Genomic DNA, 25,965 nt, shown 5'->3' on the forward strand with positions numbered 1-25,965 from the left:
AGTTTGACATAATAGCTGTAATCTGAGAAGAACCCCTGAAAGGCATAAGATATACCAGCAGCCCATCAAAAATATATGTGAAAATCTAAAAGATGCAGCACGATTGCTTTTTGCTTCTCCGTGCAAAGCTGTATATTTCATATTGAATGATGTTATATGTGCCGCCATTAACACAGGCTCATTTAATTCTTTCAGTAGACTAATTTTACATAAGAAAACGTTTGATCAAAATTATCTTTTTTGATTCACTGAAGTACATGATTGTGTCTGTCACGGCAGATGAAACAGGCATTTTTCCCTTTTATTTATATGTGTTCATGAAGCTGTGTTCTTCTGACCTTTCTCATCGGCCTCCAGAACCTCTTGCAGCATGCGGAAGGTGTTGGACTGACGCGGAGGCGTGCGAGACTCCTTATTCTCCTGGATCATCTTGTACACCTCCGAGTCCCTGTCAAACCTCTGCATGGCAAAGTCAGAGCTCGAACTGCTGTAGGAAGAGCAAAAGAAAAACATCACAGGTAAGCAGATTCCCTAAATCCATACATAGGCTACATACGGCTCTTGGTAATGTGTTCAATCTAACATGTACATTGTGAAAGCCTTGTGAGTCTGTGAGGCTGGTTCGACAGAATCCAGAGGAAATGAAGGCAGGGGCAGCAGCAGGCTGTGACTTTGACCTCTGAGCATAAAGTCTAGATTGCACACCGCAGGCAAGAGGCCAAAGCCAGTGTCCAATCTCACTGCATACACTCAACACTAGGCTGGATCCCTCTCCTATCCACTTACAAGAGGCACTGTTCTAACTCTCAAAATGGCCTCTAGGCAAAGGTAAAGAGGACATAATGAAAATAACTGTGTATAAGATATCGCAGCTAACACTATAAGTTATCTATGTAGTGTGTGAAAACGTTTCTGATGTAACGTAGCAGTGCTTAAATCTTTCCAGATGTCCATACCAGCAGCCATGATTGTGCAAATAAATTAGAAGATCCCACTGCCTGACTCAAAGCATCCGTTGATGGAAAATAACAGGCAGGAAAATAATAACCTACCATGTACGACTTGGTCTACTGCACGGCCAAACACCATCCCACCACCACATACACTGTAGCACATGGACGAGTTAACAAGACATCTTTTTGCTTGAAGGCAAACTACTTGTGAGTAAACCGAGTCTTGTGGTCACTTCCAACCAATCAGAGGACAGGAGGGGGGCAAATAGTTTAGGGAGCATTGACACCTAAGGGTAGTTTATGCTGCCAGCTAATTAACAGATTAGCAAAAAGCACAGTGGCTCCTTTTACAAGCAAATTCTTAACCCCTGGCGTGGTGGAAAAGTGGTTATTTTTTACTGCTCCTTCCATACTTACTGTGTGGTTGCAATACCAATCCCTCCCTACTCTATCTCTGACTCTGGTTGAGAAACATATCCACAAAAAAATTAGACTGAGAGAGATATTGGTAAGCACAGAAAAAAGAGACACAAAGTGCGTCCTCGTGTCAGTGCTGTTGCCTGGAGAGCTTGCGAGCGTCGCTTCAGTAGGAACCGGTTGGCCAGGTACAGACCCTCAGCCAGACAGGCCCAGGTGTGGTTTATTGCCATTCACCTGTAGCCAACTGAGCAGAACCTCCCAGCTCAGCTGTCAGCCAGAATCAGTCAACTCACTTGATCTGGGTTGGCCCATCTGTTGTCACATGCCAAGGTTAAGTAGACCTGCCCAAATATTTACTGTTCAACTTACACCTGTGGTGTGAAAATCTGCTCAAATAGAGAACGCCCTACCAATCAATTTAAACTCTCTGTTTTAGAGTGGCTTACCATGATTTTAATGTACAAGCAGCACATATAAACCCTCTAATCCCTATAATCACTACTGCTAAAGCTTAGTTAAAAGGACAGGATTACGTGTGGAGTGTATTATACGTGTGGTTGCATATATAGTAGAACTGCATGCAACATGTATCCAGTGTACACGTTTTATGAACTATGTGTGCGTATTGGTGTGTATGTGTATGTGTGTGTTTGTTTGTTTGTTGTTATGTGCGTACTTTCTGCCTGCCTTTTGTCAGCTTTTGGAGCTTGCTTCCAACTAAATTAACATGGCTGAAACAGGAGATGGCAAACAGACAAGACACTGAATGTGTGGCCGAAGCCAATGCTCAGGCCCTTTCCTCTGCATCCCTGAACATGGTTCAAATTGAAAACAGACCTCTACGCACACCCTCCAAGTTCTCCACATGCTCAGCTCCACCCTCAGCAATCCATTTCCCTGTACGCCTCTCTCACCATCCCTTCTGACATGCAATCTCAAAACAAATGGAAAGTCTAGGTCGAATGGGAGCAAAACAAATAACAGCAGAAGTGAGGGTCAGAAAGAAAGGCATTCATCTGAACGCCCACTGAACAACACCCAAGTACATGGATTTGCAATGAAAGCTTCTAAATTTCACAAAGTAGCAGAGAACCTTTGTCGTCTAGGAATCGCCAAACACTTAAAACACATTTATGGAATGTCTACATCAGAGACAAACTTGTCGCTGGTTTCCATAGCCACACTCGGCACAGAGGACCCATGATTATGATCTAGTAAAAGCACAAGTCTGCAAGCAAGACTCAGAATGCGTGTAGCCAAAACACAGATAGGATCACTATGTTAAAGGCAAACCACATTTTTGAAAATCAGGACAATGGAGGTGTCTGACCAGCTTCCTCACAGTCTAAACACAGAAATCTAAACCAACAAATCCTCAACTCATGGAAAGAGAAATCAAATAAAACTCTGACAAGACTCACCTCAGAAACAGAGAGGGAACACAGAGAGTTAGCACAACTATTCTTTCCGATAATAGTCCCTGCACGTCTAACACTGCTATAGCTGCTCAGTACATACAAAAAAGAGAAGAAAAGAAACATAAGCACATACATGCGTACACACACAGATGCAAAACACACACCTCTGTCTACACCAGAGGAGACAGAAGAAGAACAAGAGTCTGACTGAAAGGTGTGCCCCTCGGCTGCAGCTCATTGGCCCAGCCAGAAAAAGGGGCGGGTAAATGGGTGTCACTGAGCCTGTGATTGGCTGTGTTGGAGGGGGGAGAGGCCTGGTGTGCAGGCTGGGGTCTCCAGACTGGGGGCCAATTAGGGGGAGAAGTAAAGTCAGACTTTTTGGGGATATGGGGTGGCTGGATTTGATTCCAGCTGCTGACACGTCATACCAACAGCCTTGGTTGGCCGAGGGGGAATTTGGGCCAAAGTCAACCCTCCCACACTGTGAACACACAGGCACCAGGCTCTCCAGCAGAGGGGATGGAGACAAAAGACTATCTGAGAAGCTACATGGAAGATTTTAGTTTCTGTTCTGGGATGTTTTGCACAGTAAATAATCCCATGAAGTCTTGTGAGGCAAACTGACAAAGAGCATATTGTTGAGTCCATTAATGTTGAGAAGGCAGCACCTCCACGCTGGGAAATGTGTCAAATTACAGCTACATCATCTTACCAGAGGGGGGGCCAAGCAGGAAAATGCAAAGTACATCCAACACAAGTCACATCCATAACAGCTGTGAGACCATTAGTATTCAGTATGTTGAAAGTGTCCATCTTTGAGCTTTTCTAGGCTGTAGCAATGCATCCTGTGAATTCTGGGAAATTAATTTTCTCCATGTTTTGGTTGTTTTGTTTATAAACTCGTGTCAATTGTTTGAGGTAAGTCTCTATCTTTTTATGCTTGGCAGCAGTGCTGGCAAGCATCTACATGCTCTGATGTGGAGGTAAGTGATGTAGGACTTAAGTCATTGCTGAACTATGGATGTCTGAACTGACTTTAAGCTTCTAGTGGCCAGCTGATATTGATTTGTTAGGCTTGAACCTGTGGTTGTATCCCCCGTTGGCCTGCAGATGGCACTGAATGACTACTTGGGCATTATACACTTTCAGTAAGTTAGGGCTCCATAGTTCTACTATTAATAAAAGATATGCAAGATTTATAAGTATACCTCTATTTCTCAGGAGGAATCACATGGTGTGGATGCTAATGTACAACTACAGTACAACTAACAGTGGACTGTAATAATGGCTTTTGATAAACGTTTCAGTAAGAGCTTGCCGTTTTATTTGCATTTCATGACAAAAATAAAATGGGAGTTATCTTTATTCCATGCACATTATGTTTGCAGGGAATCATAAATAGTGTTACGCAGATAGTGTTTTGGATTTTGCACATTTTGTGGATTGTAAGCACATTTGGTGGACTATCTGATGAGGTTAGCACGCAATACGCAAGGTTGTCTTTGTTTCCGTTTCTCCAACAGAAAGGTACAGTCACTGGTTAAAAAGTTTCATCTGTTTAGATTTGCAAGCCTCTATATTAATGCCAAACATATTTCTACTCCAAACCATTTGTCGTTTCAACAAAAGGTGGCATTAAAAGATTAGATGTGTTGTCTGTATCCATGACAGTCATAGAAAACACCTGCCAAGATGCTCACAGCTGACAAGCATTACACTACTTCTGCAGAGCTGATGTATGAGATGCGAGTGGTGTTTACCTGCGTCTGGGGGACATGGGTAGATCCCGGTCGATGGGGCTGTGGGGCGAGTAGCGTCCTGGTGGGGTGGGAGTTCGACTGGACACAGAGTTATTTCTATTGTCTGAAGAGAAAAACTCCTGTGGGGGGAGAGGGAGGGAGACAAAGAAAGAGAAAGAGGGAGAGTGAGAGAGAGACAGAGAGGTGAGGGAGGTCAGATCTGAAAGTACCTCTGACTGTTAAGTCAAACCACCTGCAGCAGCTGAAAGCAGCCTTGCAGTTCAGAGTTGGGAAACCTGTTGAGGCTGTACATGTGTGCGAGAGCTCAGACCGTGATGCAATATTACTGTAAGATGAGTCAAACTCAGAGCTATGTTCACCTCAGAGCCAAGGAATTTACCGGCAATATTTCTAGATCACCGCTCCACCGAGCAATGTGTTGGCATTGAACAAATGGAACTTCCTTATTTCAGGAAGCTCTAAATCTGGTGAGGCCGTGTACAGTAGGAGGCTGTATGTCTTGACAACCTGGAATAAAACAAAGCCTGACACACCATCATGTAGGATATAGTCAGTCAGGATCAGAACGGGAGCTTAAACAATCTCCAGATGGAGAAACACCACATACTGGTGTCTCCTGGGACGTCTCCAGTCTTCTCTCTACTTCATCATTTTCAGATTTGGGTGAAACCTGTGAATTTCTACCACTCCATTTTTGAGCACCCATGATAAAAGGGTATACTTTGTCATAGTTTTTGACAAAGAAGGTTTCTACCGGTTGAGCCACGCCCAGCATTCCTATTCTGTTGGTTCTCCCTCCTGATCAATCTCACATTTATTTAACAATCACAGCCAACCTGCAGCAACATCGTTATCTTTTGATTGCCATTTACATCTGAGCTGGAATTCAGCCCCTCAGCAAGATGACAGATTATTATTTGCATGGTAACAGATGTTTGGCACTGACTCCAGTGTTCGTTTGAAGGGGAAGGCAGAGCCCACATGTACTTCCATGGGCTCCAGATGCAGCGCAAGTCTCACAATTATGCAAGGTAGTTCTGAACAATTTTCCTTCCTTTATGAACTTTATTCACCTTGCCAGGACTAAGATGTTTTACTGACTTTCCTATCTGAATTACACTCCTGTACATAACTGTTCGGTTTTGCCAAATGATGTTGTTCAACATTTGACACAAGAGGGCGCTACATACCTACTGTATGCAGAAGCTCATAAAAGTAATGTCTCAGTGGTTGTGCCAATGCCATTTTTTTTTATTGCAGCTGTACTTAGGAGAAACCAAAGAGCAGAGCTAACAACATCAGGAGCAAAGGTTGGATTATGAGAGAGAGAGAGAGAGAGAGAGAGAGAGAGAGAGAGAGAGAGAGAGAGAGAGAGAGAGAGAGAGAGAGAGAGAGAGAGAGAGAGAATTATTTTTCCTGTGTGGTGTTAGTGCGTGCTCATAGTGTAATTGACCCCAGGCAGGCACATGTGCACCCTGAACACTCAGCACACCTGGTCCAAGTCTGGGCAGCACATAACTCAACCCAGACATTTTTACTGTCAGGAATCCCAACAAACAAATTGCTTTAACCACAACACTCGGTCTTGCATCTAACCGTGTCCACCTGCAATAGTGGCCAGTTACAGATCCCATACAACATGCTCAGCGCACTCCTACCTGCGATGCTGAAAGTAATAACAGAACTCTGTGAAAAGAGGAACAAGCCTCCAAAAGCTGTTTCACAAGTTCCAGTCTGCAGGGGAAACAAAGCTATTACTTTATTTCAGGCCTGTGCCCAGTCCAGGAAAAGACTGCGAATCAAAAAGCCCATAGACAACTCAAGAGTACGGCCTTCACATCACAGCTCCCTGCCTTCCCCTCCCTTGACCGTCACCAGTTGGCATCAGCGGTGCAGAAGCTCCATCCAAGGGAGAAACGTCTCCACCCGGCTCTCAGAACCAGTACACGTCTGAGACTCGAGCTGGAGCTGATGCTGTGGAGCTTAACGCTAAGACAGTGGCACTGGTTGAGTCAACGATTGTTTCTCCAATGCCAGCAGCACCCGCTTCCAATTCAGCAACTCTTTGAACGTTGCTGAATGTCTCTGTTCTCAATTGAGTCCAATTTTCCTTTTCTTTTTCCTTAGTGAGTGGGTAGATCAGTGGTGCGTGCCAGGAAGCCTTTACCAGAAACGATCACTGGGACGTCTCCCTGCGATTCCTCCCTGGATAAACCTAACACAATAACAGCAGGCTCATAAGATCACATATTCCATATCATCGGGGTAGGAATGGATGTATCCATGTGCTCTCCTGCTGTGAACCAATCTAAAGGGCATATACCTGATAGGCATACTTGCTTCAGGGATTCTTCCAGAAAGGCCTAGCGAAGCCACACAGTATGTGCACATGAATCTGCAGTAATGCAACCCACAGCTAGATGTTATATAAATGTCTGGCTACTGATTAAGTTATCGAGTCCTAATCTAGAATGTGAATCTCCGTGCTCTCCATCAACAGGAGAAACCTGCTGTCAGTAAGCTCCTGAGGCCCCGTCTCCAAACAGTGTAAGCGAAGCCAGTGATTTAGGGCTCTAATCGCAACTCTGATCTATGGGACTCAAGAGGAATGCAATGAAGTAAAGAAAAAACACAAAAGCAACAAACAGAAGAGAGAAAAAAAACAAGCGTTCCACAGCGACAGGGAGTATGCAGCTGTGATTGAGCTTGACCTTAGAAGGTCCAGAAAACTTTGTCTGCACCAACAGAGGAGTTCTCCCATCATCGCCATCCATTCTATATCCCCGGCTTCAGGCCTTTTATAGCAGTAACCATGGCATTGCTGGCAACTGCCTTAGACTGGGTTCCCCAAAGCCATCTTTGTGCTAAAATCATCACTGTTCCATTGCAAGCCATTACACATGGTTGATCTCAGACCCAAGACGCTTGTGGGAAACTGCACCATGGCAGTGCCAACAAAGCCCCCATGTCTCATGCACCAAGAAATTTAGGGAGGGGCACGGCCGAGGAAAGCCTATTATTTTGCCTTGGAAAGGGAGTATGGTTCAGAGATGGGAGAGAGCATTGGGGAAAATCATCAGCCAATTCTATCTGGTTCCTGTGGCTGGCTGGAGGAGGAAGCCCTGATTAGAGCTGCTCTGAAGTCTGAACTGTAATCAGGAGCTTGCAGTTAACATGCCTGGGGTCATTAGGGCACGTCACTGGTATGCTGCACTGGCCTAGAGGTGTGTATACAATAACATGTCTACCAATTCACTTTGCAAACCATAACTCTGTCACTCAGTGTTTTGTATTTAGAGGATGTGTGAGTGCATGAGAATGTGAGTGAATACCAACACAAGCTCCAGCCTCATGTAGTAAAACTTGTGATGTTTTTGTTTTCCTCTTGTTTTTACATTTGTATTTATGTCCTCTGTTGCTCTGTACAGCACTTTGGGATTAACCCGTTTTGTTAAAAGCACTTTATAAATAAATTGAACTTGACATGATAGATTTAAGTGAATGAATGAGTGAGTCAGAGTGTGACTGGCTGATGTTCAGGAAGAGACTTGTTGTAGGAGGGAGAGGGAGGGAAAAATGGAGGAGGAGAGACAGCCAAACAGGCAAGAGAAGCGCTCTAAAACACAAACAAGCCTCTGTCTAGGATTGGCTGCTTGAAGACACAAACAAACAGGAAATGGTGAACTGAAGCGAGGGCAGCTGTTTCAGATCAAGGCCCATGGGAGACGTTGGGGACACTGCCAGTGGAGGAGCCTTCAGTCTGGCTCCAAGCGAGCCACTCTGCATCATCATCATTACCACCCTGCAGCTTCAATTACAGGGCATGGGCCAGCGGCACACAGGAGAGATGCTTAGAGGAGCTTTTATTTTGGGACGCTTGGTACTGCTATAAGAAAGTGCTATAACTGCTCATTCACTGTCTCCGCCACAGACATGACTGCTGCAGTACAATGAGGCGGGGGACAGCAGACATCCTGGGCTGGGTAATAATCAGAGCTGTGTACAGTGTTTCCTATGCAGCAGTGTACATTCGTGGAGGTCCTGTGCAAAGACCTGAGGCTGAGGCTAACCTGCTCGTTATCCACTGTCACTGATGGACCCTGCCTTGTAATTATGTCTGTTCGATGGTGCGTTGCTGTGTCCACATTCTGTTTAGAATAAAACACGATGTAGCACAGGGCATCACTTTATATCAAAATCCATGTAATTAACATTCTTCACCTTTTTATGGGTTCATATCCCAGCAGAGTGGCTTTATAGGGGAGGTCTGAGGTCTGGAGTGCTGATATGATTGGTGATATGGCTCGGCCTACGGGCTCGGGGTTACAGGCTGACTAAAGCTCACTGGGAGTGTAAACTCCAGCTGCGCCCCGACACCATGGTGTTAGAGTCCCATTAGCATGGCTGCCATACGCTCTCCACCAGGTCAAAACAAATTGAGACCCCATACCAGCACTGCCAACACTCTCAGTGCTCCTATAGGGAGGCTGTTCCATGTCAACAGTTCATTTCCACAACTCTATATATCCATTTTCAACTTCAAGTTCAACATTTAATATCTCTAAAATGTAGAGGATCCAGTCAGCAAAAGTATTATCATTTTGTCAGCTTAGGGCTCAAGTTACATGTCCCTTAAAAAGGGTAGAAATTGTTTAATTCAATCCTTTTAATAGCAAATGTTGCTTTCCTTTCCAATATTTCCTATTGCAGCAAAACCCATAGTACACAGTCCATACTGCATACATTGAGCCATCAGAAGCCAAGCTCAATCCTTTAATATACATCCCATATTGGTCTCGGCTTACACAATACCGTGTTCAATAACATGGAATAAAGTGACAGAGATTCTTGATGATGCCAGTGCTAATAACAGGCTGGCCCTCCATCTCCCCCCGTGTCTCCATCACTCACCATGGCCACACACCATCAGACTGCTCCTGATATAAACCATATGTACAAGATTAGAGGCCAAATGAACGGTAGAGAGATGGAGACAACAGGATGGCTGTGAGCATAATTTATTCTATGTGCTGTCGCCATTGTCAGCTGTGACAGGACTCCATTTTGTTTTTAACTTACTGCCTGTCAGGCTACAACAACACGCACAATTTCCAACCTCAACCCAATGTCAGTGCAAGTGAACAGTAATAATACATCAAAGAGTTCACAAGTGAATGTTACAAGACATGTTTATACATCAGGTAGTAGTTTGTCTGTTGGTGCAACATAATTGAGCGCTTATGAGTGTAAATGTGAATGTGCCCCTACCCTCCTCACAACACACTCACACAGCAAATCCCATCAGACCCCTATGACAAGCCAAAGCCGTCTCATGTGATCGTAGTGTAGGTGGTCTGAGGGGAGCACTCGCCCAGACTGCCACCAAAAGGCGGAGATACAGTGGGTAACGAATACAAGGCTGAGCATTTATTTATCCATGGAGGGCGCTACAAGCAACACATTTTTCATCCCTATTAAATTCCCCACAAGGCTCCGACTGGAACAGCATATCAAGCTCATTAGACATCTGGAGTTCATTAGGGTTGGACTAAATTGCTGGACTTCACGATACGTTTAATTTATGATTGCCTGCATCCACCCTCTCATATACACAGCATAACAATGAAAGGGGGAAAGAAACAGCCAGGATTTAAACTGAGTGTGCTAATCATAGGCATCAGAATCAAAAAAAGAAAGAAATTTTCTTCATGTGCTGGGAGGTCTAAATGTGATGCCACTTGCTTAACAGCTCATCTGTCAAAATCCCTCCATAAAAGTGATACTGCTCAGTCTAAGCCTACCTAATGGTTAATGAGCCTGACAGGATCACAACGCCAGTAATTAGATGTGGCCTATATTACACAAGCTGACAGAAACCATCTGGTCTTTCTCACTCTGTGGTTCCACACAGAGGTACAGTAATTGTGCAGTATGATATAGGACTACGATATAGCTTAACATGCAGCACTATATGATGGACTACAGCCTAATACTCATATTTCTATAGGAAGTTCAGTTAATGGCTGAAGCATAAATCTCAAATGTCGGCAAGATAGACATTTATGGTGTCTGACTGTAGCAGAATTATTCTGGAGTGTTAGCTGCAGATGCTATTTTACCAGCTTAACAATTATGATTTATGAGCAACAAATGGAGCCATAGTAACCATTATGCCAAACTCAAGGTGTTGTCCTCTGTAAAATTGGGGGAATTTATGCTGACGTGTCTGTTTTTGCTGGCATGAATACACTAAGAGGTCGTTATTCACATGGTTCCCTTGACAACAACTTATGGAATGTTGACATACCGCTCAACCACCTTCGTAAACAGCACTAACTAGTAAAAAGGCCCATCTCTCCCGGCCAACATTCCCCCATAAAAACTAGCAGGGTGAGTGTCCCCATGAGTGCGCCCGGGGGCCTGGACGGCAAGGGGAATCAGAAGTGCCCCAGTTTGCTTTTCCACTTCAGGGGAAAGAAAAACAGGCATGCTGATCAATCAGCGGGGATGAGGGGAGGCACGCTGCCCGTCCAGGGGCCACAATGGACCCCGAGCTTAACGGCTTCGAGTCCACGTGAAAAGGCCTCGCTCTGTCCACTCACAGAGCTCACTGTGAGGAGAAGAGAAAACATCCCTGCACCGTAGCCGCCGCCAGCGCCACCCCCCCACACACTGGCTCGGCTTGCCTCCGTCAGACAGCGCACCGACCGCCTGCCAAACCAAACAGCAGCCCCGCTCATGTCAGACCTGAAATAGCACATCATTCCCAACCACCGTCTTCGAGAGAAAGATGTGCATGTGTCTGTGTATTTGGTGGTGAAGGAGAAGGTGAATTTACCTCTTCCAGTCATCGATTTGGAAGATAATGACTTCAAATACTTTCATTTCTTTCTAGCAGATTGTGCAAAATGAAATGTAAAATTTTGACTCCATTTGAAAAACATAAACTGATAGTTCTATTTCCGAATGCCAAGCCTCCATTTCTGCTCCAAGGCTACGACCGCAGCTTTGCACTCCGATCCACCACAACCTCCAAAATAGACCAGGACAAAGCCAGTAGCTGGCGTGCAGGCTGGCCTGCTGTGAGACCGACAGATGAATGGATAGACAGATGCACAGATGGATGGATAGATGGATGGATGGATAATTGGCCTGCCCTCTCTGGATAAAGAGCTCAGCGATACATGTCATCCAGCCAAGGTCACCCCACCCAGTTTGGTAGAGAGAGGAACACTCTGGTCTGCACGGGCCCCGCACTGACTGTCACCCTGCAGCAGCTGGCCATCCTGCACTAGGAGGGTTATTTATACAGCAACCACCCTATCCCAGCACAGGATGAGGCAGCCCACCAAGGCAACCCTCAGGAACCTCAAAGTGCAGCAACTGGAAACCCAGACTGGGAGCCCGGTCCTAATGGCCCGGTGACGGCCCGTGTCTTGTGAAAAGCGGCCTGGTTTTGGCCCTGCTCATCCCAACAGAGATCCTGTTTTGGTCACTTCCTGATGTTATAAACAGATGCTCTGCTTTGCTCTGAATCATGAAGGTGGCCTGCCTGCTCAGATACAACCTCACACCCGACTTCCAGGAATCTGGGATGTCCCTCCTCTTTTTGTCGTGGTGGTGAGCCAGCAAATACGAAAGCCCGTAAACACAGCCAGTCATGTCGCGGCATGACAAAACGAGACTACAGAGGACAATGTCATGCCTAGTAAGAGTGCATCAAAACAACTTTAGTATAATAAACTTTCCACAATAGTCATTCATTCATTTACTGTCTTTACCCGCTTATTCCTATTCTGGGTCACAGGGATTTCCACAATATCCACAGTATAGAGCAATACAGATTTTTGTGCACCAATGACTTTCCCAACACTGTATTGATCCCCGAAGGAAAAGTTCTCTGTGCTTGCACCCCCCACAGGGAGGTCAGAGGTCAGGCTCAGCTGAAGAACAGCAGTTCTTGAGCTGGTAGAGATTCAGTGTCTTGCTCAAAGACACTTCAGCAGGGAGGATGCTTCCTGTCACAGAGGCTTGAACCCACACCTTCTGGTTAAAGGTCACTCTCCCTACTCACTATGCCACCCTGCTGCCCTTTTGAAATCTTGATCAAGATCTACAGACTTCCTAAAGACATTCATTCACATGGCCAAATGTATACAGTATGGGCAATGTGAAGGTCAAGGCAGACCTTATTGTCCCAAAGGGAAATTTGTTTCACAACCAGGTTAAAAATGACAATACATCATAGGCTGTTTAAATACACCAACCACAGACAGAAACCAAGACAAACACACACAAACTACATAGGCATGAAGACAGAGTGCACTCAATGCAATGAAGTATTTTTACTCAATAATAATGTGTCTTTGAAAGTCATGCAATTCCTTATTTTGTTAAAAGCATGCTACTTGACTGATCAGCAGCTTTACAAGTATGAAACATTTTCCAGCCGGCCAACTCTCTGCATATTTTTATCCATGTGTGCTGCAGACCAGGCTCACTTTCCCCCTGACAGCCAGTGTGGACTCAGTCTGGCACAAAGGGCATTGCTGTGCTAGATCAGCCTAAGGGCAGGGCAGAGGGGTGTGATGGCTTAAGTACAGTTTGGGAATGTCAGAGGGCTCCCTAGTGTCCACCCCCCCCCCCCCTCCACCCCACCCCACCATCTCCTCCAGCTCCCATCGCACAACGACAGGCCTTGTGACGCTGGGGAAAAAGCAACACCAGCCTTCCAGAGCCCCTGCCATCACAGCCACTATTGTACAGGGGCATTTTCTCAGGATATCCAACACCCTGGAAAATGGGGGATCCTGTTGCGCATCCCACTCTCTTCACTCAGGGAGCCAAAACAGGGGTGGAAAAGCCTTTTAGGAGCTTTTCAGAGAGGCTGATCACCTGATACAGCAGCACTCTGCACCTCTCAGCCAGGACAGAGGGCCTTGTCACGGAGGCCCCGGCCCCAGCGCTCACTGGGCTGCTGTGTTCCTGCCAGCCAGAGCAGCACAACGCTCAGTGTGTCCATGGCAGGCCTCTTCCCAGCCGTTTCCCCGCCGAGCACTCTGAAAGGACCCCACTCACTAATCCCACGACCGTGGCGGGAGGCTCGTCGCCACTTTAAAATGAGGGAAGACATCCTTTGGAGGGAGAGCCCGGGCCAAAACCTGCTCTCATCCACTAGGCTGGATGGTGGTAAACACTGAGGCTGTCAGGCACAGAGAGCAGAGCAAGTGCTCCAAAACAGCTTTAAGCCCAGCAAAAGGGAAGGGACAGGGTCTAATTCAACTCTTTGTATGACAATACAGCACTGATTCAACATTTCAAAACAGCATTCCTGTCAAATCAAACCTATTACTTCGTATTAATTCGAAGCCACTAAATGAAGTCAAAAAAAAAGAAAAAGGCCAAACTCAAGTTGATATTGGAGCAGAGGGAGATGGAAGGAATGCAATGTCTCCCAGAGGGGCGAAAAAGAGGATATGGATTCCAACACAAGATGAAAAACAAGGGAAAAGAGAGAAGTGAATTTAAAGTGGCGAAGAAAAGGGAAAACAGACCCCCCCCAGTGTGGTGACCAAAGATTCAAGGCCCTTTGGCCCACCTGCCTCCATAAATACCACAAACATGCAAGGCCGCCCCAGACGGCCATGACAGAGGAGCATGTTTGGGGGCTCATTCCATAAAGCTCCCAGCCACTAGACAGCTGCTAATAGTCTCCACTCCGCTGTCTGCCTGGGGCGTCTGTCGTCCAACCGAACATCACATAACCCGTCCGTGTCATTTGGATCTGTCTACACAGCGAGCTAATCAGACAGCTGATTCATGTTTCACATACACAGTCATCCCCCGCACCCTCCCGGCCTTAAAACAACGTCAACATGCCAAGTGGCTTTAAATCACATCAAATAGTTATTAGCCTTTAACTCACATAGAAAGAGAGAATCTATTGCCATCCTTAAAAGAATGTACTTTGCTGGGACCAGATTTATTTGGCAGGCAAGATTGATTAGAACATTTTTATTGGGCTCCTTAACTAAGGAAATAAACAGATTGTTCAAAACTGTTCAGGGAAAGGAAAGTAATGATCATGTCCTCAAAAGACCCCCTTGGACTGCAATTAAGTCCTAACTAGGCTGGACCACCTTTTTCTCCACATGTGAAAGGGATCCAAACTACGCTGACGCAAGCTATCGTTCTCAGGGATTGAACAGTATAGTGTGTGATACTGCATCTGAATCCCATTTAGCATGTAAACAACACAAAGAATCCCAAACCCAAAGAGAAATTTCAAAATGGCCCTTCTCAGCCAGCGGCCGCTTAGATGGAGAGCTTGAATGTTTTGAAGTTCCAACCTCTGGATGAAAGGGGCATATTTATCTAACTTTATGTAATGTCCGCACAAGTTGTAAAAATGACTGGAATTCCTTGAGCCATTAAAAGGTCCTGTGTGTTTTTTCCTGCCCCGTCATCTCCCATGTTGAGTCTTCAGTGGGACCGAAGTTTGAGACTGAGCATTTAGGCATAGCTGAAATAGCTCATGATGAACTTTCCCACAACATTTTCTCTCTTTAACTCACTGAAGTCTTTCCAGACGCCTAGTCCCCCTCTCTCGGTCTTGTTGCTGGAACAGTAAATAAGCGTAGCAAACTCGAGCAGCAATCTGACGATAACCCCAAGTCCATATTTTACCACTTAAAGAGACTAATGAGTCACTCTCCATGCAGGCAAGTAAAGGTTAAGGCCATTGTTTTGACGAAAAGTAAATCGTTTTCTTCCTTGCAGTAGGCTCTGAATTAAACACTGCCAGATTGTTGTTCAGCTTAATGTCAGATATTTCAAATGATTGACCTTTCAGTTTGTACACTCCCTGCTATAAAAATGTCAAACTTGTCTGCATCCTGCCTTTCCTGTAAAGCCCCGATATGCTGTAGTCCAGACCTTTTGTAGGGCATCTTCTGTGGCACAGAAGCATAATCGTTCGAGGAAAAGATTTCAAGAAGAGAGGAAAGAATTCAAATATGTTATTCTTATAAACTCTAATCTGTACTGTTAAAGTGAAGTACAGCCTAAAACTGCAGCTCCATAAATTAATGGGAGATTGACTTTGTGGGCACATATGACATTTGTCTGAACTTTTACATCCACTTCTACAGTATATTATACTACAGCTATCGGTCCTAAACCAGTTAAGGTACCATGATACTCAGGGAATCATCCTGAATATGCTCACAGTCACCAGTTTTTCCACAATTTATTCTTTATGGACCATCGGTGTGACAGCACATATTTAGGAGCAGGGCAAACTCTTCTCTCTTGTTTCTGGTTGTGGGCAACATTAATCTCATGCTCACTCAAACCCAATAGTTCTCATGTAAAAGAAAAGACAATCCAGTGGTGTTTTTCTCAAGGAGTGGCCAATTATGTCTTTGTGACATCTCACAAAGTCATTGGGAACTAGAAAACTGATGCTTCAATGGCAGAAATCACAAAAGGAGCAAAACAGAGGCCTTAGCTGGCAACAAGCAGGTCTCCCCATGAAAACCAATAGAAACCAACCTGTGACAGTGGTCTTGACAGCCTGTGACTCCTCTCCTCTGGAGACCATGAGCGCAGCTGGACACTAAAGTAGAGGACACAACAGGGAATTAATGGTGCATACGTATGAAAAAAACTTTAATTCATACATTTTCACTTAAAAATACATTTTCAATTCATTCAGGAGAACTATCATAGTTTGAATGGAAATACAATAACAGTTCCTAAAAATAATGTTGTATCAAAATGTATAAGATAGCAAAGACACAGTACAATTTTACATTTGCTGATATAAGCATGCTGAAAGAATTATATTATTAATAACTAATGCTTAAGAATTATGTATTATGACAAGACTCAAATGAACTAAGCGCAGGACAGGGAGGCGGGTCAGACCAGACTCAGGAGTAGATTTGGGTTTGAACTGTGGCCTACAAAGTGGGCCAGGAGAGTCAACAAATCGGCACACAGAGAGAAAGAGTGGTGAATGTTCCACATTCTGCCTTTTGTTAATGTGAATGAAAACGGTGGAATGTGATATCCTGTGCATATCCTTTGTTACTATAGAACAATCCCATGGCTCCACTTTCTGTCTGTTACACTCGTACCTATTGACTCTGGGCCTGTTTTGGAGTCAAGGGAGCACTTGTTGCAACCCTTTGTCAAGAAACAAGCCTATCTAAACAGTGAGATTTCTAAAAAAGACTCTACTGTCCGCCTAAAATGTCTAGCACTTCTTTTGGAATACAAATAGCTGCTATATCTTACACTATGTTCAGGCAGAGGGAAAATCTGTTTTTTGTTTTTTTCTTGTTTGTTTGTTTTTAAATCTGATCTTGGCTGACTATCCACACTGTAATTTACAAGTGACCAGATCGGTTTTGTGTGTTCAGACAGTATAATCATTTGCCGTCATTACGACATTGGTTGTCATGGTAACGACGCAGGCGTGGGCACGCTGGCTTAGGGCGTGTTTTCTGTCCTACAATTTTGGGTGCATCAAGCTAGTGACATGAAAGTCTCACCGCTGCTTATTCTGACTTGTATAATGATGCATTTATCAGACGAGATGTCAACAGAGGAGCAGGGTAGCATCTGCCATGTTGAGGAGGCATCAAACCTCTTCATTTGTCCTCCTTCCGCTCTCCTCTTGTTACGTGTGACATCAAATATGTGTCGTGTGGGGATTAACGTAAAAAAAAAATAAAAAGACAAAAACACTTGAAATCTAATCTGAGTGCTCAGACTGAGTTGCATTTTCAGAGATGTGATTTAAATCACATTTCAAACCGCCTACGAATGTGGTTTAAATCTGATCTGAAAAGATCGGATTCCATGTTTTTTTGTTTTTTTTGTTAAGTAAATATCAGATATGTGTCAGACTCGTATCGGATATGTGGAAAAAACAACAATGAGATTTGATCTGCCTGTCTGAACACAGCGATGCCATGTCCTGAAGTCAAACATGCAGTGAGGTGAGCTACCCCTTGTTGTTGGTTGGTGTCAGCCTCTCCCTCTTGCCGTCGGGGCTGGCGGGCGGCTCAGGGGAGTAGGGTCCAGGAGACAGCGACGCAGGGCTGGAGATGGTGTACTCTCTGTAGTTCTGGTTCTCGTCTCGACTCACCAGCACCGCTTCCTACAAAACATGGTATCAGAGCAATGTCAGTGCTTTGGTTTTTACGAACATAACAATGACTTGATACAGAAGTCTTAATTATTGCAGTGTAGCGCAGTAGTGACAAGCGCAGAGGAAACCCTCGTGAATCTCGGAGACAAGGGCATGTCTAAGCGGGGTATCCTGGCATAACATCAAACAGGTCTACAGATTATTTATTCAATATCACCATGTAGGTCGATGACAGACCGAGACATACACCTTAGCCTTGGGACTGCAGCAGTCCCGCATTGCAATAAAACACAGGAACAACTACTGATACAGGAACAACTACTGATTTACTACAGTCTCTTGTATCTCCCATCTGCCACTGTCCCAGGGCCTCAGAGTTATACATCATTAGTACAAATCACACAGGAATGTCTCATTCCAGCTCATCGTGACTTGTTGTAAATCCTTGATAAGCAGAGATGTCATATAACATTAGAAGTAATGAAGAGAAACGTACCCCGTGTTGTAAAAACTATTCATTATTCTATTAGGACAGGAACTTAATAAATAATGTCATGAATAAAAGAGATGGAGGGTGCGGTTCTGAGCATAGTGTTTATGGAAGAATGTCTTAATTAGCCAAATGGCTGCCAGTAAACCAAACCAACTGAAGACAGACTAAAGCCCCTGCAGAGAAGCAGTACTGACCTGGAAGCGTCCAGCCAGCTGTTCGGGGGTGCTGATGCCATTGGTCTGTCCAGGACTGGGTGGTTCAGGTCTGGAAACAGAAACACAACAGAGATCAACTCACCATCAACACTGATAATATTTGGCAACACTTAAAGCCACACTTTAAACCACTTTTATTTCTCCTCTGTACAGTACATCTCTGTCTGAATCCTCAGCTCACTGCTGAATTTCAAAAACATAGACCAGAAGTCAGCTCAGGTTGCCAACGATGAATAAATCAGCAGGGTATTTAAGGCCGTTTCATTTAAGGCCAAAGTGACATTCTGAACAAGTTGATTTACTGGAAGTATGCAATATAATGTTCAACAACTTTGTAAAGAAAATGCTGATTGACGCAAAAATAATCAATCTTGACAGGGTCGTAATTCTAAGTGAGTTACATTTCAAGTGCAAGCTGGCGACAGTAAAAAGGAATCAACTTCTGGCATCCCCTTTGCTAATGCGCTGTCAAGTACAACCACTGGTATGTTGCTGTGAATCTTAAGAGACTTCTGCAGAAGACAGGTACAGCCGGCTCCTAGCATTAAAAGCTCTTTTTGAAACTTTTCTCCCCATGGATCTTCAGCTTTCCAGGCTTCTTTTGCTATGCTTTCTTAAAGAAAAACACATATTCTGTAAGCAATTCCATCATTGAATTTGGAGGGGAAAATGTGGGCAGTCTAAGCGCCAGTATAAACAGATAGTGCCCCCCTGGCTGCAGGGCCAGAGGCTGCCTGGCTCTCGGTTAAGCCTGGGGTAATGAGGCACACAGGAAAGCCCTGGATGCCTGCGGTAAATCGCCCAGAAACACACCTCCAGTGGCCTGGGCTGCACATACTGTATGCAGGAGAGAGATGGCAAGAACAGGAAAGCTGATACAACAGCAGCCATAAGACATTTCTTCCTGTAGGGGAAACATAAACGTGGTAGGCCTGAAAAACTCATTGCTTTGAATTAGGAACTGGACAGTTGAAAAATGTTCATCCTGTGTTTAGGAATAGTTCCACTTACTGCCCTGTGCAGCAGCACAACCGGAGAAAGTTACGGTCTTCAGACAATGAGAGGTATTCTAGGTTAATGGGCGTCTCTGTGTTGCGTCTAACCTCTGACCTCGGGCTACAGGTCTCCTGTACAAGAGCAGATGGATGAATTAGCTTGGGGTGAAAGGACTAATTCACTTTAAACCACGCAGACGTGAAAATTATAGCCTTACTTTCTGTAGAGCAAGAGAGCAGGGACATAAATCTGGGCCTGAGAACTGTAACTGTAAAAGCTCATATAGCTGTCATATAGCTGGGAAGGTCCATGGAGCTAACCTGCCTGAGGGAGATTCTTCAAAATGAGTGCATTTTTTAGAGTCTCTTCTTTGCTCAGAATTAAACCATTAAAGCTGAAATTTGTGATTTCCCGGCTTTGTCTCCCCCTCTGGCAGCAAAAAGTATTTGAAATGATGTTCGGACTACAACCAAACAACCACAGAAGTATTATCAAAGAAGTTTTAGAAGCGCGTCATTCATGTGGCGTCAACTCACCAGTAAACAGCTCCCACCCTATTAAAAATGACTTCCCCAGCCCTGGTAATTTGACTTTCAATGATTGTAACTTTTGTAATGAAATTAGGCAATAACATGGCTTATAATGATGTAAATATTGCAACTTGACATTAAGGACAGCCTACAGTGTGTGCCGCTAGCATATCAGTCAGGTTGGCCAAAAATGACTTACTGTAAGCTCTTTGGGTCGGCCAGTATGCTAACTAGCTAGCGGCACTTGGCAGCGCAGGTAACCTGTGTTGGCTAACATTAGTTGGATAGTTAGCAGACTTTCGCCCTACCTGGTCAAAAATTTCCATAGCGGTCTGTGGAGAGTGTCTCTAACCATGGTAACACTGCAAATTGGTGTTGTGTAACCTGACTCCATGGTCCAGATGGATAAAATAACTATTACTGGAAAAAAATCCCAGATTCCAGCTTTAAAACAATAAATATTGACCACAGTTCAACCCTCAAGCATGATGCCATGATTCAAAACAAGCACAAAAAAAAACCAAACAAACAAACACAGTGAACACATGCTAACACTACAGAACATCACTGTATCAAAGAGGAAACTCTAGTGTACAAATATAGCACTGTGGCATAGCCGTGGCCAGCAGCTGTTCTGATGGTTGACTCCATTACAGAGAGCAACAGGATCAGAGAGGGAGCAATGGTTAGGTCAACGTGACATCATGCACGAGGGGTCAATGAACAATGAAGCCCTAACAAGTAGCTAGGAACAAAGGGCGACTAGAAAGCTTTAAGCGTCAATGACATGACAGTGATGGTGCGGTTCCTTTGTGCTATAAAAACCCCACTTAGCAAAGACTGGGGTGAATGTGTTGTTGGATGCATCAACACTAAAGCGCTGCTTGTGTACAGCGGCGGACATGCCTTAAACCAACACTCTTCTATTCTAAGGATGGGCTGATGCCAGCCTCTTCCAATGGGCAACACCAGCTGTGTGAACAGGGCCAATACCCACATCACTGCTGGTTTGATGATGATAAACTGCAAGCCAGATGTTTTAATATGCAGGGCACTGGGATAAAAGGGAGAGCTCTCAGCTAAGCAAAAAAACAACAAGCTAAACCTCATAGAATGTTACCACTCCATTATTGAGCTCTTAGGAGCGTATATGAATATAGTTAATAGATGATATGCTTGATAAGAGACCTTAAGAGAGGAGCCTGTCATTTACATAAGGGTCCCGCCACTGGAAACCACTGACAGTAAGAGAGTGGGATTCAGGATGTGGCAGAGCTACACAGTGCCATTGTCCCGGGCAGGCAGGGAGTCATGGTGTTGTTTCTGGCTTGGTGGGAGACATGAGGTCAGCAGGGAAAAATCCACTCACATGGATGTAGGACATCCAAGGAGGAAGTATGTGAGAGTGTGTGTGTGCAATGTGTGAGAGAGAGAGGGAGAGACAGAGAGCAAGAGAGAGATAGGGGGGGAGAGACAGAGAGAGAGAGAGAGAGAGAGAGAAAGAGGGAGAGACAGACAGAGAGAGCGAGAGAGAGAGGAGCAACAGTGACAAGAAATGAGAATTTAAAGAGGACCTTTAATCAAAATGCCAGCCAAGAACAGTCCTATTTCAAAAGGAAAACCTTTATGGTAGCCAACTCCCTGTCACCCAAACAAAGTCTTGGCAAATCTCAAAACAGCGTTTATTAAGAAGGACCAGGGAAGAGAACAGTGCAGCTTGGCAGCATGGCCGTGATACATGCTGGCATTTCCCCTGATTACAATCGCTTGTTTGTTTGTACGGTGCTTGGATGATAAAGTTAAAAAACAGTGTAAAGAGTAGAAAGATGGAAGCTGGGGTGACTGCGGACCTGGCACACAAACACACAAAAAAAAATCAGGCACATGTAAGCTACTTGTATGGTGTTGATGTGGTTGCCACCATGGTGCAATAAATTGTATGACATAGACGCATGATATGTTTATAAAACCAACGTATGCATGTGTACAACATAAATTATGGAGCATGGCGGCAGGCATGGATCGATGTAAACATCTGCAGTAGGTTCCCTCTTAACCAGAGCTGCATGCCCTGCGTACCTCTCCACCACCAGCTGCAGCTGGGTCTTGGAGTTCTTGATCTTGTTCTGGGCCTCCACGTTCAGCATGTCGGCCGTGTTCTCGCCGTTGATCTCCAAGATAATGTCGCCAGGTTGCAGGGCCGCCTGCTCCGCCTTGCTGCCCCCGTTGACCTGTCGAACAGAGGAATGAGCTCCAGTTAGGTTCCACTGGCCCCAGGACCTGGTCTGAACGCAACGCTTTAGGGAAGCTATCCATCTGGCGAGCAGAGACAGCTGCGTATCTCATGGCTGTGTGGAGCATTTGTCAATGGCTGACGTGCAGTGCTAATGAAAGATTCCATGAAAAAAGGCTGTGATGTGATTAGGCTGAGTGTCTAGTTGCTTCCCCTAATTTCCCATATTCAGGTAATCCAGGTCTAATTCTCTCTCTCTGTCTGTCTCCAGCTAATCCTCATATTGCATAATGCCGGTAGTAAATACCAACAGACGCCATGGCCCTTCACACACATGGAACCAGGCAGGACCAGTCAACAGTGGAGGGATTCATGACACCCTTGGGGAGAAGTCATTAGCGAGACACAACTTGATGGTTTGACTGGGCCTGACCTTTGCCACCAACCTCACCACATGTCAAAGCCAATGCAATACTGCCTACATCAGAAGGAATTCCACACTAATGGACCGAAACGCAACATCCCAGTCACCGCTCTCAGCTTGGCTCCTGTGTCCCAGGCATATACACACACACACACACACACACACAGCCATACTAAAACAAAAGCCCAAACGAGGAGGTTGACTCTGCAAGTCCTTAAACTTGAGAGAGAAGTATGACATTTGCCGCCAACGAGGCTTGCCCCACAATTAAAAACAGAGAGAGGCAATAAAACAAAGACTGCAGAACAAAATAAACAAAGAGCCGATCGATGGGGACGAAAGGGTCTCTAGAGGTAAAATGGCTGAATGCGGAGAGAATGCCAGTCAACAGCGTGTTTGTTAGTTTAGCCAAGCAAGAGGGTAGAAGTGCCATGTCTGTGGGCCCACTCGAGAGGCAATTAAGCGTTGCTGTGGTGACCCACAATAGTGCGTGCCTTTTCTGATCAGGACACGCCTGGTTTCACATAAACTAAGAGCTGTGTTGGGTTTTTTTCCAGGGTCTGTGCCCCGGCAGAAACAGGGGCGAGCTATCTTTGAGGCCAAGAGGAATAAAAAAAGTGGGCATCCATGTCGTTTCTGTGCCCAGTGCCAACCACTTCAGATGGTCCAAGCAAATGGGCTGCCTAACCATAGGATGCCATGGTGGTGGGTTGGGGGGGTGGGGTGGGGGGGTAGCATGCTGCTTCTCCGACTGGATTTTGCAAACCACTCTCAATGATGAAGTTTCTCTCTCAGCATGAATCCCTGTCACTTCACAGAGCCCGTTTGATATTTGAGACAAGCAAACACGCTGGTGTTGTTTACTGGATAGCAGCAACAAAATGAGATGGAAAGCCCATTATTTATGAGATGACCTGTTTTTCTAACATAACTTGTTAAGGGAGGGGGAAGACAATGAATGCTTTGAAACTCATTCCGTTTGAAGCATTGGTACCCTGCCATGGTTTGGCATAATTTATCATTTAGGTTTTGAGGAGCTACTGGAGAAGTCCTACTGGAAAAATCCAGGCTGTGGTTGTGATGTAGGACCAGGATGTGCAGTGGGCAGGACTGGGTGTCTCTGGCACGCAGAGGCTAGTCTGCCCAGAGTTTCCTGGTGGTGTTTACTGAGCTCTGTCTGCTCCCAGTGGTAATGTTTCCCCTTCTTCAGCTCTATCTTTCCCTACTCTGAAAAATAAGATTGGTAAAAACGCCACGCACGTGCTACGACACGAATTTACCAATGCACGTGTGTCTGCGCACATACTAGCGCAGGCAACAATAACTCACGCCCATATTCATACATAAAAATACACACACACACACACACACACACACACACACACACTCAACACTCTGGGATCAGGAACCCCCCTCCCATCACAACTTCCACTAAAACTGTAATCACTGGTTTCCTTCTAATGTAGTCTACTTCCATTCCATTCTAACTGGTTCAGTAGTCAAGGAAACAGGTACGAAGCAGCCGTGGACACAAACAAAGACAAGAAAAAAGAGGTAGAGCGGAGGAAGTTGACTTTGCATGGCATGTCATTACTGGCTATGTTTTGACAAAAACAGAGGATATGGTGTGATAATGTGTGACTCGGTTCAGCTACAGTAAGGCTGTTAGGAAGTACCTTCGATACAGTTATGGCCTTCTTGAAGTCCCTGCCTCCGAATATTCTGAAGCCCCATGGTGAAGGACCGATCAAGTTCACTGTCAGCGCCATCGAGCGATCAGGTCAGCACGCACTCTGTCAAAACCCTGAAAAAAATAGAGGGAAATGGTCAATATGAGACAGCATGTGCATATACGGTATGCATGTATGTAGATGATAAACGTGTGCATGGCTGAATGCGTTCATCAGAGTCATGAGTTTCTGCTGGCCAGGCTTAATATCAGGTGAACAGGTGAAAAGAGCGAACATTTGCATAAGCCGCCTTTTATCTCCAACAACACTTCACTTCCACTGGCCTAAGTCCCGTTGACACAGATTGTGTAACCACATCAAATAGGAATGGGAGGAATCTGAAACCAAAGACACATGACTAACATTGCTAAAGTGCTTGCAAAGCCAGAGTTTCATTAAATCCAAATGTCCTTTTGAGGCAAGAACTAAGAAGTGGTGTTACCACAGTGATCAAGGAGCTGCACATTTCAGTTGATGGGCCTAGTAAATCTATAGGCATGTTCATTATACGTTAATTTAGATTCATATGGATTGTAAGAAAATGTACTGCTTTTCCCAACCAGTCCAGTCTGACTTTAAAACTAGAGGGTATGGTCAAAATATAAGAGATGCCAAAATAAAGCATCACCATAGTGAGGGGTTATGATGGTTCTATACTCCTATGGGGCTATTTTTCTGGAATGGGATTAATGCAATTATTGTACATGCTGGAAGCACACAGCATCTTCAAGAAAAAGTCCAAATTGTCCTTTGCTTATCCCATTTTTGCCACATTCACAGTCAGCACAAACATGTGCATCTGAACAGTATTTTCAGTGGTTGGGACAGACAGTCAGCATTGATTATCATGTGGTATTACAGTTAAATATTCGTTTTCATGCCTCTGCTAATTATTTAGAGTATGTTTGGTTTCCATCTCAAATCTGGTCAAATCTGGACAGCCTCCTCAGGGGTTAAATACCCAGCAGCAGATTCCACAGATGAAGGCCCTTAATAACTAATGAGAGTTGAGCTTTCAAAAAATTACACATTGCAATATTATAATTGGTGATAACAGTGCATTGCAGGCTACTGTGGCATTTAGATTCTCTCCAGCAGCCTGTGTAGCTAGTGTATCATTATAACCGTCATGTCTCTGCTGTAGCTCGTCTGTGCAGACATACAAATATGAGGATCCATACATGCAAATTCTGTGTGCACAAACAAGCCTATCTCTGTTTGTTGTGATTGATTTGGCAATGATTATTGTCTCCAAGTGGTTTTGAGGCTGTTAGGGATGCCTGCAGACGAGTCATTCATTGTCCAATTCCCCTCCAGTTACCCATGTGCACACCGTTGACAGACAGTATAACAAACAATTCAAATAATAATAATTTGTTGTGAAATGACCTCTCTTCACCATCACCAATGATTTTCTAATTCATTCTGTCTGCTCTAAACTGAACACAGCAAGGCAAATTGTATTTGCAACTAATTTATGCCATGATGCATTTCTCCCTCACTGGGAGTGGCATCCTCCAGGATGATAATGATAATCAGCAAGGCACTAAATGTAACCAAATGGTTTAGAGTGTGGCACTGATGTTGTGAAAGCCCTCAATATAATCCCAATTAACCATTTACTGCATGGGAAA

The 25,965-nt window shown here is 44.8% G+C and overlaps 1 protein-coding gene across 1 annotated transcript in view; it reads right to left on the reverse strand.

Annotated features, from left to right (window-relative positions):
• Window positions 1-25,965, reverse strand: part of pdlim2 (PDZ and LIM domain 2 (mystique)) — a 36,502-nt gene that overhangs the window by 2,793 nt on the left and 7,744 nt on the right. Inside the window, exons 2-8 of the mRNA XM_071923961.2 lie at window positions 24,278-24,405; window positions 22,024-22,175; window positions 18,398-18,467; window positions 17,568-17,719; window positions 16,105-16,168; window positions 4,552-4,670; window positions 339-487 (exon numbers count right to left, since the gene is read on the reverse strand). Coding sequence (XP_071780062.1) covers window positions 339-487; window positions 4,552-4,670; window positions 16,105-16,168; window positions 17,568-17,719; window positions 18,398-18,467; window positions 22,024-22,175; window positions 24,278-24,370 — 799 coding nt within the window. The 5' untranslated portion in view covers window positions 24,371-24,405. The remainder of the gene's footprint in view (window positions 1-338; window positions 488-4,551; window positions 4,671-16,104; window positions 16,169-17,567; window positions 17,720-18,397; window positions 18,468-22,023; window positions 22,176-24,277; window positions 24,406-25,965) is intronic.

This window comes from Centroberyx gerrardi, chromosome 8 (assembly GCF_048128805.1).
Source record: "Centroberyx gerrardi isolate f3 chromosome 8, fCenGer3.hap1.cur.20231027, whole genome shotgun sequence".
Taxonomy (NCBI): Eukaryota; Metazoa; Chordata; class Actinopteri; order Beryciformes; family Berycidae; genus Centroberyx; species Centroberyx gerrardi.